General features: G+C 39.7%; 1 protein-coding gene across 2 annotated transcripts; it reads right to left on the reverse strand.

The window, feature by feature from the left end:
- Positions 1–36: 36 nt before the first annotated feature.
- CAV2 (caveolin 2) lies at positions 37–12273 on the reverse strand. Of its 2 annotated transcripts, none has more exons than XM_033428250.2 (3): positions 11636–11936; positions 11115–11302; positions 37–510 (listed from the first exon to the last, which is right to left on the reverse strand). In XM_033428250.2, coding segments are annotated over exons 1-3 (339 nt in total). In that variant the 5' UTR covers positions 11786–11936; the 3' UTR covers positions 37–509. The 2 variants fall into 2 exon arrangements, with proteins under 2 accessions (XP_033284141.1, XP_004269909.1); XM_004269861.4 differs by lacking the exon at positions 37–510 and adding an exon at positions 4092–6667 and having other exon boundaries at positions 11636–12273.
- Between the last annotated feature and the right edge of the window lie 1004 nt (positions 12274–13277).

Genomic DNA, 13277 nt, shown 5'->3' on the forward strand with positions numbered 1-13277 from the left:
CTGCATTGGAAGGCGAAGTCTTAACCACTGGACTGCCAGGGAAGTTCCTGAAAGATATTTTTCTGACATTAGCTGGAGTGTTAGGGTCTAGGGCACAAATCATACAGGGAAGGAAGTGGTGTGCTCAGGAAAGTAGAGAATAGGGCTGGGGGAGGGCTCAGGGATCAGAAGGGGGCAGAGTGAGGAAGGTACAGGGAGCCCAGATACCAGGTTGTAGGGCGCTCCCACCACTGAGGACTTTGTACTGACTCCATTTATGGGAGAAAGGAAAGAAAAAAGGTGCTTCTCATAGCAGGAAAGGTGACATGACTGAACAATGAATAAAAAAGAAGATTTTGGTCGGAAGGCAGAATTAGTCATTAGAACAGCCATACCCACATCCTAGAAATAGCCGATAATCTCTGTAGTGATTAAGAGCCTGAACTCTGGTGTCAGACTCTCTTGGCCCAGATCTTGACTCCCATGTGATCTTGGGAAAATTCTTCAACTTAAGGACATCAGTTTTCTCATCTGAAAAACAATAATAGAACCCACATCATAGAGTTATTGTGCAGATTAAATAAATGCCCAGCAAGTAATAAATGCTTAACAAATGGAAATGTTATTATTTGTACCAGAGATCAGGATTCTCCCACTGTTGTAATGCATGAAGGATTCCAACCGGTGTCCTCCTCAGTAAAAGAAACATGTTATCTTTGCCACCTGCCTCCCTGGGAAATGCTGTGTTTATCCCTGCAACTTTCCAAATGACTCCTTGTTTCACTGTCCCAGTTAGCTGAGCCAGCACTTGGCTGGAACTGGTGTGCCATTCAGTTAGAGGCAGGTCCTGCCTCCTGCCCTTCTCTCCCCTTTTGTTACTGGCAGGTGCTCGATGACAAGCTACTCAGAGGCAGGGAGAGAAAAGAATGCTCCAAAGATGACCTGTAGCTCCTATCTCTTCCTGAACCATTTATGTCTGGGAGAAATATTTGCCCTTGGTTACGTGCTCTTTCCCACTCTGAGTCATGTCTCTTCCTTTCTTTCATCGTTCTCCACCCCTACCTTTTCCTATAATGGCAAAACAACTTCTCCAGCTGTGCAGCCAAGCTGAATGACCTGACACGTCCAAGTGCAGGCAGATAGGTGTCTGTCCTATTTTTGGATAATTGTTGAAGTGGTGTCCTCTGATTTCTCTGACTGCTGCATGGTCTTCTTTCTTTGCCACAGATACACGGCAACAGTCAACAGCACAGAGAGGTGAGGTGGAAGAGAGACAGATGGTCACAAGTTGTAGTACAGTTTTCATTTTAACTTTTGCTCTTCTGCCATTTTCTTTAGGGCACAGGGTTCTAGGAGAGCCCTCATGCCCCCTCCCAAGGCCCTTTTCATTTAACAAGACATAAGGAACTTTCCTTTATGGTCTTAGCTGACTTCAACTCCTTCCACCCTGTTCAGACCCCTTCGCTAGGGGTTTGAACAGAGGTGTCCAAAAGCAAAACTGTGAAGGGTAAAGATTGTGTCATTGGAGCCTCCTGTTCTCCCTTTTCTGTCTTGACTTTCACTTTGGTGGCGTGTCTTTTAATCAGTGTAAGATGCTCTCAGGTGGCACTCCACTCAAGGCCCTCATGCTAGGGCCCCTTATATAGTTTTCAGCATCCCCTTCTCAGATCATCCATTCACAGTGAAGTAATGGATGTCTACTAGTAGACTGAAATGTTACCTCACCCAAAGGTATCATTCATTTAAACAAGCATCAAGGTATAAGGCTGCAGTGGGAGCAGTTCAGATATAGTCTGAAGAAAGAAGCTGAAGAGTGGGTGCAAAAATGGTTTTAAAATACAACAGCGTGCCTTCTTTTGCTCATTTGGTAGTAAACAGGGAGAAGAAATTGGGAAGATTAGCTATGGAAGCCGAAATTATTTTTATTCCTAAAACATATAACCTAGATATCTAGTATATCCTTATCTTCTGCTCCCTCCTCCTTCAATTCCTTCTCTTGTCCTCCCTACATACACATATACCGTGAAGGAAGGAAATATACCAAATCCTGATTTATGATAAGTTGCATTAGCGGTGCAACATTTTCATTGCAACACTACCTACTTTTTTTTATCTGAAAGTAATATGTAATCTTGTAAAAATTCTTTAAGCTCTTGTTATCTTAAGTAAACATTCAAAAATGATGAAATTGCAAGCTAAAGAAACTGAGCCATTATTTATGTGATTTCTCCACTATGCTATTTAATTTGTCCTGGATTCAAATGAGACAGTGTATGGGACTGTGTTTTCTAAAATGTAAAACTCGATAAAAACAATGTTTTAGTATAAATTTCAAAATGGGAAATAGGATAGTAAAAGAAATAGCAACATTCTAAAATGCCAGAGAGAATGTTTCCAAACCAGTTTTAAGTACTAGCATTTCCTACCCCTGAAGCCGTGAAAATAAATTTCAGGCAAGAAAATTGAGAGTAAAGATAGGCATTACCCCAAAAGATGAAATATACTTGATATGCTTTACATACATTTTCATTTTCCCAACTTAATGATTCATGAGTGAGAAAATGATGAGAAGGAAAATCTTATTAGGATCAGTACTTTTCAAACCCCTCATGCAAATGAAGAAAATTATGATGTCAAAATGTGATTCCCACTCCAACTCTGCAATCATCCCAAATTTTCTTCAATTATTTATTCATGTAGTTGTTCATTCAGAAAATATTGATTGACCTTACTAAGTGCTTGGCACCATTTTAGAACCCCAGGAAACAAAGATGAAGTCATATTTTTGGTTCTCAAAGACCTAACCAGCAGTCTAGTGGGGTTATTTAACAGGGTTAGTTTTACCATGTGGTAAGTGATAATGGGGGTTTGTACAAGATTTTATATGAAGACATAGAAGAAGCACTTAATGTGGTGGGGTTCTGGAAACAGGAAGGGTTAGACAGGCCATGAGGGGAAGAGTGATGCTGCCATGGACAGGAGAGGGCTGGGCACTTCAGTGAGGGCTGCAGAAGATAGTTGCTGAAGACAACAGTGGGTTGATAGTGAAGGCCTTGTGAACACTGCTCAAGAGTTTGGATTTTATTCTAAGGGCAATGGCATATAATTGATAGTTTAAGCAGGGGAATGACATGGAGTCTTCATGAGATCACTTCTTTTTTGAAGGGGAAGATGGATTGGAAAAGATCATATTGAAGCTGGGAGTGAGACCAGTTAAGAGGCTGTGGCAACTAGGCAGGCAAAAGATGAAGATGGCCGTGATTATGGTGGTATAGCAGTGATTTGGGTAGAAAAATCTATAAATAAAATAAATTGTAATTAATTTAAAATAGAGTAACATATTATTGGGGGGAAACTGTCACAATAATAAAGACTTAGAATTGTTGTAAATCTAGGAATCCCTGTCATGAAGAATCAAAGCCACATACAGTCTCATAATCAACAGAACTGTGAAAAGTGAATGCATTAATTCCTGTGTTTATAGCATGCCAGTCCTTTAATTGATAAAAAATTCATGATTTTAAAAAATGCCTTTAAAAAAATTCCTGGACTGAACAGCAAGATTGCATATACATGCATGTACATAGCCAAGTCTTCATTCTACAGAAGTCACAGGAAACAATGAGATGGGACGCTCCTAAGAGATCCTTGAGTCTAATCCTCTCATTAAAGATAAGAAAACTGAGACCTTGAGATTAAACCATTTGCAGGAGGTGACACACCTCAGTAATGGCAGTGCTGAGACAGGAATCCAGATGCCTGACCTGGAGGGCAGGGCTCTTTTCACTAAACTCCAACAGCTTCCCAAGAAAGGTATTTAAATAAATTCATGGGATGTAGACAACTATTGAAAAGAGGGACTTTTAAGTTCTTCACAACTTTAAAGAGCACTTTAAAAAGCTAAACGCATGTTTTATTATTGGAGATTGGTCATTTTTCCAGATTAACTAACAACAAGAAAATCTATGCCAATATCAGCAACTACTTTTCACATATTGACTTTCCAAAAATAATTTTGGACTCTGGTCTGGCTTCATGGTACTGGTATCCAAGAACATGTGACTTATATTGTTTTATTTTCTTATTTAAAAAATTGAAAACAGAAATATAAGTTTATTTAGCATTAGCAAGATACTTTATTTCATGAAGAATATGAAGTATGGTTGGTTTAAGAACATGCTATTCTATCATATTCATCAAATGATAGAAATGTTTATAGGGAACCTCTTAAATGCTGGGAAAACAAAAAAGTTAAATTACCAATCTTGTAATTTTCCACAAATACATTCCTGAATAAGCAATAACTCATGTATTTTTATATATTATGAGTTTTTTAAATAAGGAAAAATTAGTTTTAAAATGTTCTTTATTGATGAGTTTGACATGTAGTAAAAGCAATAAACACATTTTATGAGTTTTTAAAAAGTTTATTATGGATACTGGGAAAGTCCCATCATCACCCACCTCTTCCCTACCCCCAAATAAAAGAACCAGCATATTTGCACATGAAACCTGGATTCACTTGGTACAAAATTTCAATCTTTGAAATAAAATAGTTAATGGCAAATCTCAATAAAAAGTTATTTTGAAAATGATCAATGTTATTCAGAAATAAGGAAATCACATATTCTACGTTTTGCAAGTTAATAGGTTTTGTTATATGACTGTGTATATATTTTGGCTTTAAAACTTACCAATAACTAGAAGATAGAAGCTCATGATTTATTTAAATAGATATTTTATTGATCAAATACATTTGCCCAATCAACATATCCAAATATTTTTTAAAAACATCTTAAATATAAGGTATAAAGTCATGAGACTTATTGACCTTTTTAACTATATAGTAACATCTATATAGTCAAATGAGTAGTAATGCTTGAAGTTAATGATCATGAGAGTGTTTTCTAAGCATGAATGGCCTAAGGCAGCTTTGAAAAAATCTCTTCTGTAGCTACCTTCAAAAGGATATGAGTTTCATAATCTGATCATTCATTTGCTTTGGTCCCCAATAGTATTCCAGTACAGTCATCCTGTATATTCACCAGCCTTAGAATTTGGGAAAATAAAATTAATCTTCATTGAATGAGGAGTTGTCCTCTATGAAGATATTCAAAGGAATGTTAATCCGAGTTCTAATAGTAATTCTGAAATTTGAGCATTTATACACTTTTAAGATAAGCAAATTATAGTTAACCACTCACATCAGAGACATCTTTTGTACATGCCTATCATTTTGCAATAGAGATTTTTAAAACAACAGTGACTCATAACACTGAAATAGGACTCTACAGTTCAAAAATAATAAGAATAATTTTATACTGTGTAACAAGACTCATATTAGATAACATCTTGAAAGTTTGCAGCTGTTAGTTTTTAATTTATATATACGTAGCTCAGTAGCATGGACCCAGTAAATTGACAACTCTCCTGAAATTACTACGTGAATTACTGTAGTTGAAATTGTACTTAAGTGTCAGAAATAGCCTTTATTTTAAAATGTTATTAAATAGCAGCAATATTACTTGAAGGTAAAGCGAAATATTAATAGGAATGCAGAATACAGGTTTAATTTCTAATTACAAGACAGAAAGCATCTCCTAGATGAAATATCAGTTGGGTTTGTATTAAGATCACAGCCAGATAAACATCAGCCATAAAACACTTCAGGATTTTGCTTGGAAAAGTTAGAAAGAAAAGCCTTGTATATCTCTTTTCCATTCTATTACCAAACAAGATGCATATGCTTATGTAATCAAGACAGTGCAATCTCACCAGTGAAGTTCCTTGTGGAAGACACATTTACTCCTCCTATATATTAGCTCAACAAGATAACAAATATAATGAGTTCTTTAAAGCAAATATAATGAGTTCTTTAAATCTGATTAGAGAAACATTTACAATAAGTACAAAATATACAGTAAATTGAAACATCTTGTTAAATATGCCTGTAGGTTAACTATGCCCTATTTAAAGGAACATACTTTCATGAATCTATTTTCACATTTGTTTTATCATATTTGAGAGCCCCTATCATCACTGTATACTTTTGTTACTGTAATTTCTAGAATCTTTGTATTATCTTATCTCTAAGTATCCCCATGACTTTACCTGCAAAGGTAATTTAAAAAGTATTACTTCTAAAGTAAAAGAAAAATAAGAAATTCCATATTTTTATGAGCAGTTGTACACAAAACTATTGTAGTGTTTGAGAGAAATGTCCCTTGATCATTATAGATTCATCATTACAAAATGTATACTTACATTCTAAAGCAAGAACTGTCTGCCTTCAAAATTAAGTGTTGCCAACCTACTGAGTAATTCTGGTTATAAAGTTAGATATGAAATCCTTGGCTTTTAATATAGAAAAGTATTATTTGAAAAGATCTGAAAATAAACATTTCTACATGTGGTTGCCCATCTTAATAGCTTTCTTAATTTGAACATTTGGGGAATTAACAGAACAGTAGTGCCTTTATGTTATAACAACAAAGAAGTATTACAGTATCCAAATCTCTGGACCTGGGGTCCAAGTATTCAGTCATGGCTCAGTTGCAGGCTGACAGAAGAGAAGCTGCGTCCTACGCTCCTACACAATGGGGCAATGACAACATCTGTCACGCTCTTCCATATTGTCTGCACTGAAGGCAGGACCATTAGGCAGGTCTTTACAAAAGGCATTATAATCCTGGAATGGAGGAAGAGAGATGTGTAAAGATTATTAGTGTTACCAAATAAGGCCACTGACTATTGCATATGCATGAAAAGATATAACAATGGCCCAGCTCACCTAAGCCGGATTAAGCATTTGAAACAAATGAACAGTGACCCACATCATGATAAGATGCACAGAAAATATGTTGCTTAAAAAAAATAAACAAGAATGTACATGATAAACACCAATATTCTTTCTATTGGTAGCAGGCAATCTAAAATAGTAAAGCAAAAGATAAACAAAATAGTAAATTTATATACCTGATCTCTGCCCCTAAACATTAACCTGCCTAAATCTTCATATGTCTCTGAGGTCCTACTTCCTGGTAGCTTTTCCTGTTGTCTCATCCCACTTCCTCCCCATTGGACCAGGCTGGGTTGGATACCCCTTTTTTGTGCGTCTAAAGTACTGCAACAAACTTCTTAATCCTCAAATTTACCAAAAGATATCATAATGGATGCTAACTGCTTATATTTCTGTCTTTCCTATTAGAATGTAAGCTTTTTAAGTTAGGACATCCTTTACCCTTAATAAATGTTTGAGCGGAAGTGAATTTAGTATTCTCATATGCTTTATATTATTAATTTTCCACAGTAATTACACACACTGAAAAGGGTTGTGTAGTACAGTTAAAAGAGCCCTTCAATTATGTCAGAACTCTTAGACAAGAAAAACTAGAGTATCCTAAATTTATTTTTTCTTTATGCCTTTTCTTAAGATAACCACATATTTTCATATTTCTCAGGCTGGTTAATTTTTTCTGTAGTCCTCTGAATAATGTTCTTTGTCATAGTAATGCTTTTTGGGCACAAAAGTGTTTGTGAACTCTCAGGCATTGTTGGAGGGCTTCAATAGAATTTTTATTATTACTCGGGTGGGCACAAAGAAGTAAGGTTGATTTTCTTGGTTTACTATTAAAATGTGACTTAAATAAAGGTCTGTTGTATTTAGCCCAAAGTAAAGAGAAGATCAGGCATTTGAGTGATTGAGATATTTTTAGAATACTGAATTTTTCATATTGACTACCTGCATAGATTATATTTATCTTGTGTTTTGTTCCAAGTGCTAAAGACTTGAAGCAATTTTTTAAAGAAAATTAATTACTAGGTGTTTCAGAATTACATAGTTGAACAGCAACCTGAATGATAGCAACTTTTAACTTCTTATCCCATTATGTTTCTCACTTGATATGTGGCCTTGGGCAAATCACTACAAATTAAAGTAAGAATAGGAAATCTTATAGACCAGCTATCAGGATTAACACTTATTATGCATCCCTGACAGGTCCATATGATGCTGTCATTATAATGAATAATAAATAGAACTATTTTGAAGTCAGAATATATAATGAAACAATTATGACAAAATAATCTCAATTTGACTTAAGTTTAGTTTGGAAAGCTTCCTAGCCAAATTCACTTCCCTCAGAATATAATGCACTTTCCATTCTTTCTTAGGCTGAGAAATTTTCTTTCCCCTAACTCTTTAGATCTCCATGTCCTAAGAGGGAATTAAACACAGGACAAAAGTGCAGCAAAGTGCAATTGCCCACATTTGAGGACTCAGTTCATAGGATGTGGTGAACTCATTTTAATTTTATTTTCTTCAAGTTGTTGTTCTCTCACTTTGGATCAGAGGATCCAGTGATCCACTGACAACAAACTTAAATTGTGTTCTCAACATCCCAGTTAGTTTCCTTTCTGAAACTCCAGGCAATTTGGAGTGACTCAAAACTTGGTTGGGGCTCTATGTGACCAACCAAATATTGCTTAAATAAATCTTATAATTAGCAAGATTATATATTTATCCATTGGATAATAAATCCATTAGAACTGGGACTTCTGTTTAGCTTTGTATTAACTATAGTTCCATAAGACTGCCTTGTCACAGCAATTTGCTGTATTAAAAAGTCTTCTGGGAAATGAGACTGCTACTACTGAATTTCCATCAGTTGGACCATTTATTTGAATTGCATCCCAGCAAAAATAAAAGGTAGAGGGGTCCAAGCCACATTTCTTTGGTATGATCCACTTATGACCAATAACCTGTGGTTGCCAAATGGCATATACCTCAGTTTATGGTATAGACTCAAACCAATTCACCGGTCCCTAATGACCTGTACTTCTGGCCTAGGATCCAGCATCACCAGACTGAGTTCTGAGTGTTTTGTTTTTGTTGTTTGTTTGTTTAAATAATCTAAAGTCAGATCCATTGTGACCATGCAGTGTGGTTCAAAGAACTTATTACTGCATATTTTCATAGCTTTGATCACCAAGAAAAAAAGTTTACTCAAATGGGTTTGCTCTTCTATAAGGCCTCTCCTTGATCTGGTCTTATTGTGTCACTGGAATGTGATCCATTAATGATAAATCTATTTTATCAAGGTATAAACTAACTTTTAAACATTTTTGTTTGAAGTTACTCCTCTACTTGCAATCACAGCTGCCTGATGACAAATGTATGACAGTTAAATATTAATGTCCCACATGAATGTAATTTGAAAAATAAGCTATAGTTAAATAATACATTTTCTGTGGCTGAAAAGGAAGTGGTTTGATGATTCACCTCTGGAAGCACTACACAAAAAAACATCTCCCATTCTCAGGAGAGCCAGGTGGAGAGAAGCATCATTTGGTTAATTGTAGTTTTACTTATATCTCTCCGCCATTTAGTAAATGGAAACCTTTTTGTTGTCAGTTATTCCACAAGTGCTTTAGGAAAGCCTAGCTTTGTTGACTGGCACTCTATGTTTCCAAATAGCTTCATAGCCAACATTTCACAATATGTTATGTGGTCACTCAGTTTTTCACATTTTGGAAGGTGAGAAAATGGACATAGAGTTTAGATGACTGGTTTTATTCAATTAGGAATCCAAAATTTTATGCACTGACTTGGGCATCTTTAAAAAAAATTCATGTGCTAATGTCAAAATATAAGCTTAACTATATATATCCTTTGTTGATCTGCTCATGTAAACAGGCAAAGATTTTCATTCCTCTGGCAGTTTTCTGGCACTTTCAATATAGTTTAATTGTTTACAGTTTTTAGTGATCAAATTAAATTGATGTTTGTTATTTATCCTTTACTTATTGGGTGAACTTCAATTTATCCTTTAAAAGCCTTTGTAGACCCTTTTCTTTTTAAAAGCCTTCCCTGTGCTTCCCTCCTCCACAGATCTAGCTGGGTTTTCCTCAGCAGCCACCTCTGTACCTAGCCAGTTGTCCTGATGTGCTGTGAGTAAGCTGAAGGCAGATCTTGCATCTTATTCATTCTGGGCCCAGTGCCCAGCACAAACTAAGCACTCAATAAACTTTCTTGGTTGAACTAACTAGCTAGCTAACTGACTAAAGAAATTGATTCAGATGGTAAAGGGGAACGGAGAACAATTTCATAACTTCTAACAATGAACACAACATGTATTAGGGTGTGGCAATACCATATAAAGTGATTATGAAAGACATGGAGACATCTGGGGTTATACATTTCTGCAGGACTGCCCTAAAAGACAAGCTTGGCAATTGTTGCCATACAGGGGATAATCTGAATGTTCTTCCTCTCAGAATAAAGTGGACATTTTTAAAAACAACAATAACAAAACTTCTTGGTAAAATATGACATTTCCTTTTAAATTTTTTAACGCTTAGAAATGTTCTCTATAGCTTTATGATGCATTTCATGTGTGAATAAAGTTACTCAAAATGTCCCAAAATGTCCAATAGGTTTCTATATTTATTTCCCCTTTTACTAGATGCCACTCCTGTTGGTGCCTCATAGGTGAAAAAGTAACTTGGAAGCCTTCTCATTTCATTATCCTGCAGTTTGAGTTTCATTCATTTGTGCTGCGGACCCCTTCACCTTAACTGCACACATCTTGCCTCTCCTCTGTTCTCATCCTTGCCATTTGCCAGTGACAGGATTGGAGCCGCCTCTCCATAGCACTGCTTAACCAGGTCTGACATCCCTCTGCAATGATACTGTCACTGGCATTCTGCTCAGAGATCTCTTTTGTTTTACCCCAAGCACAGGTGGTGACTGAATAAAAGGTGATGAAAGAAATAAGAGCCCTGCCCAGAACCATGGGCACAAGTCAAAACAGGGCCCTATGAGAGAGCAGCCTGTGGCTGGAAGCATGGCTTCCAGATCTCCACCTCCACAGTCAGCTGGGCTTTAGCATTCGAAGGAAGATCACACCCGTGGACAGAGGGACCTTCCTTCTTCTGTTTAAACTCCTAACCCAACCTACAATTCTAAAGAAAGCACACTACCCTTCAAGGCCTCCCAGTTCTGCTACTGCGTTCAGAGATGATGCGCCTTCTTTCGGCTGCAAGCCGGCCTGGGAGAAGGGGAGGGCAGGGGGCAGGTGGCAAAGAACATTCCTACGTTTCAGAAAGCCGGCCCACCCCAGTGTGCCCCTTCTCACCAGATGTGCAGACAGCTGAGGATGGCAAAGAGAATTCCCGCAGCGAAAGCCAAGGGAATGGCCAGGAACACCGTCAGGAACTTGTAGATCACGTATTTGCTGATTTCAAAGAGAGCGTGGCTGCAGATCCACACTTTGTCAGAAGAGTGCGTAGACGCGGGCTCTGCAATCACATCCTCGAATCCCACCTGCGGAGACAAGACTCAGGGATCCTGAACTGTCGCCCAACCTGCCTCTCCAGGATACGGGAGAGCTCGGGGTGGGAGAAGCAAGAAAGACTTGGCTGCGGTGCCCCACCTTCTCTTAGGGTCATGGTGGGCGGACAGGAATTTGGCTAAGAATTCCTGGCTACTCAGGCGGCCCCACAGAGGGAATCCGGATCCCGTACTCTGCGGCGCTGACCCAGTGGCGAGGGTGGGAGTTGGGGTCGGAGCAAGTTAGAGGGGGCACCCCCACTCCCAGGCCTTAGCGGGGACTTGGGTCAGCCTCAGGTCCAGGGTAGGGCCCGCCCCAGGCTTCACCTTGAGATGCGAGTTGAGCCGGTGGGGATCTCGGTCGCTGCCTGGATCCACGAACTTCTCGGGGTCGGCGTAATCTACGCTGCTGTGGCGGCTGTAGGAGTCCTCGTCCATGAAGAGCTGGACATCCGCCTTCTCGGTCTCCAGCCCCATCTCAGCGCTTGGTGCGCGGCAGCTGCAGCCCGGCTGGCGCAGCGCGGCTCCCGGCCCGCGCAGCTTCGCCTTCCCGTTGCGCTCGGCCCCGCCCCGCCTCTCTTCGCCTCGCCTCTCCCAGAGCGGCCCGGACGGCGGTAGCTTCCCGCTGCCGGCTTCTGCTCCCGGGCCCGCGCGGCCCGAGTCCCGCCCCTCGGCCCGGCCAGGGGGCGGGGGCCGAACGCAGCCCGCGAGATGGCTCCCTCCCCGCGCACCCTGCCGCCCGTCCCTGGTCGGGTTCCAGTCCGGCCCAGGCCAGGAGAGGGATCAGGGGGATGTCCAACCAGGCAGATCCCGGCCCTGCCCAGGTGGGCGAAGCGCGTCTCGGGGATGAGGACCCGAATTCGGCCCACAAGGGGCAGGAAGGCTTCTTGGGTCACATTGCACGACACCTAGAACTGTATGTGTAAGAGCCGGCAGGTTGACCCAGGGATAACGGACACACTGCAGCGAGGCAGCTTGGTGGTTAAGAGCGTGGAGGTATCGAATATGAAGGCCTGTGTTCACCTGTAGGCTCTACTGTTTACCTTGTGTGCTCCGGAGCGAGGTACCGAGCCTCTTGGAAGCCTCCTTATAAGGAGCTGCCTCCTTGTAAAATGGGAGCAGTGGTGCTTGCTTCACAGTGTTGTCCCGTGAGAATTAAATGAATTAATTCAAGTAAACCTCTTACGTGGTCCCTACACACAGTACGCTTCCAATCAACGTTGTTACTGCTGCACTGTGAGATAAGCAGCCATAACACACCTGAATGCCAGGCAACCTTGCAAGTGCCAGGGGACCCCGCAAGCACATCAGCTCTTCAGCTATCCCAGTACCCAGAGTATGTGAGTCAGCTGGAGGCACCATGAGAATATGAAACTTGGTACGTGAGCCTCCTAACCCCTATGGGTTTGCATCTTCAGACCATAAGGGGAGGTCTGATTTTTTTTTTTTTTCCACTCTCTCTCTAAATTATAACTTACTTTTCCTTTGGATCAGATCCTGTTGAAAGATTTCAGGTATCTCTAAGATGCAGTCACATCTGCAACTACCTTGTAGGAACCATGTAAACAAACCCCTATCATAAAGCCACACTGCAGTAGATGAACCAGCCTGTGAACTACTCACACAAACGCTTTCAGAAGGGAGGAGCTTGCACGTTCATAAAGGGTTTAAGGTCTGGTGGACTTACACATGGGGGAGGAAAAGCACCTAGTGAAAATTTGCTGAAAGCAAAATAATGAGTCCTAGACTTGAGGGGGTGCCTGCAGCTTGCTCAGAGCCTAAGGCATAGTAGGCACCCCGTAGGTATTGCTGAATACAGGAACTCACTGAACATATCAAATCCCCTTGTGTGAACTAGATTTGAAGAATTACTTCTTCTGAAAGAAAAAGACTATTTTTGAAAATATACGAAAAAACAGCAGGATCCGAATTGGAAAAATACTTTGGAGCCAAAACTCAGTAGTCTAAT

Source organism: Orcinus orca, chromosome 9, assembly GCF_937001465.1.
Source record: "Orcinus orca chromosome 9, mOrcOrc1.1, whole genome shotgun sequence".
In the NCBI taxonomy this organism is placed as follows: Eukaryota; Metazoa; Chordata; class Mammalia; order Artiodactyla; family Delphinidae; genus Orcinus; species Orcinus orca.

What these genes read in the sequence shown, in the direction of transcription:
- CAV2 (XM_004269861.4), bottom strand. Translation starts at nt 11,785, where the DNA reads ATGGGGCTGGAGACCGAGAAGGCGGATGTCCAGCTCTTCATGGACGAG. An exon ending in GGCTCAACTCGCATCTCAAG is followed by an intron (nt 11,303 to 11,635) that starts GTGAAGCCTGGG and finishes TTGTCTCCGCAG; the next exon opens with GTGGGATTCGAGGATGTGAT. An exon ending in CTCAGCTGTCTGCACATCTG is followed by an intron (nt 6,668 to 11,114) that starts GTGAGAAGGGGC and finishes CCTCCATTCCAG; the next exon opens with GATTATAATGCCTTTTGTAA.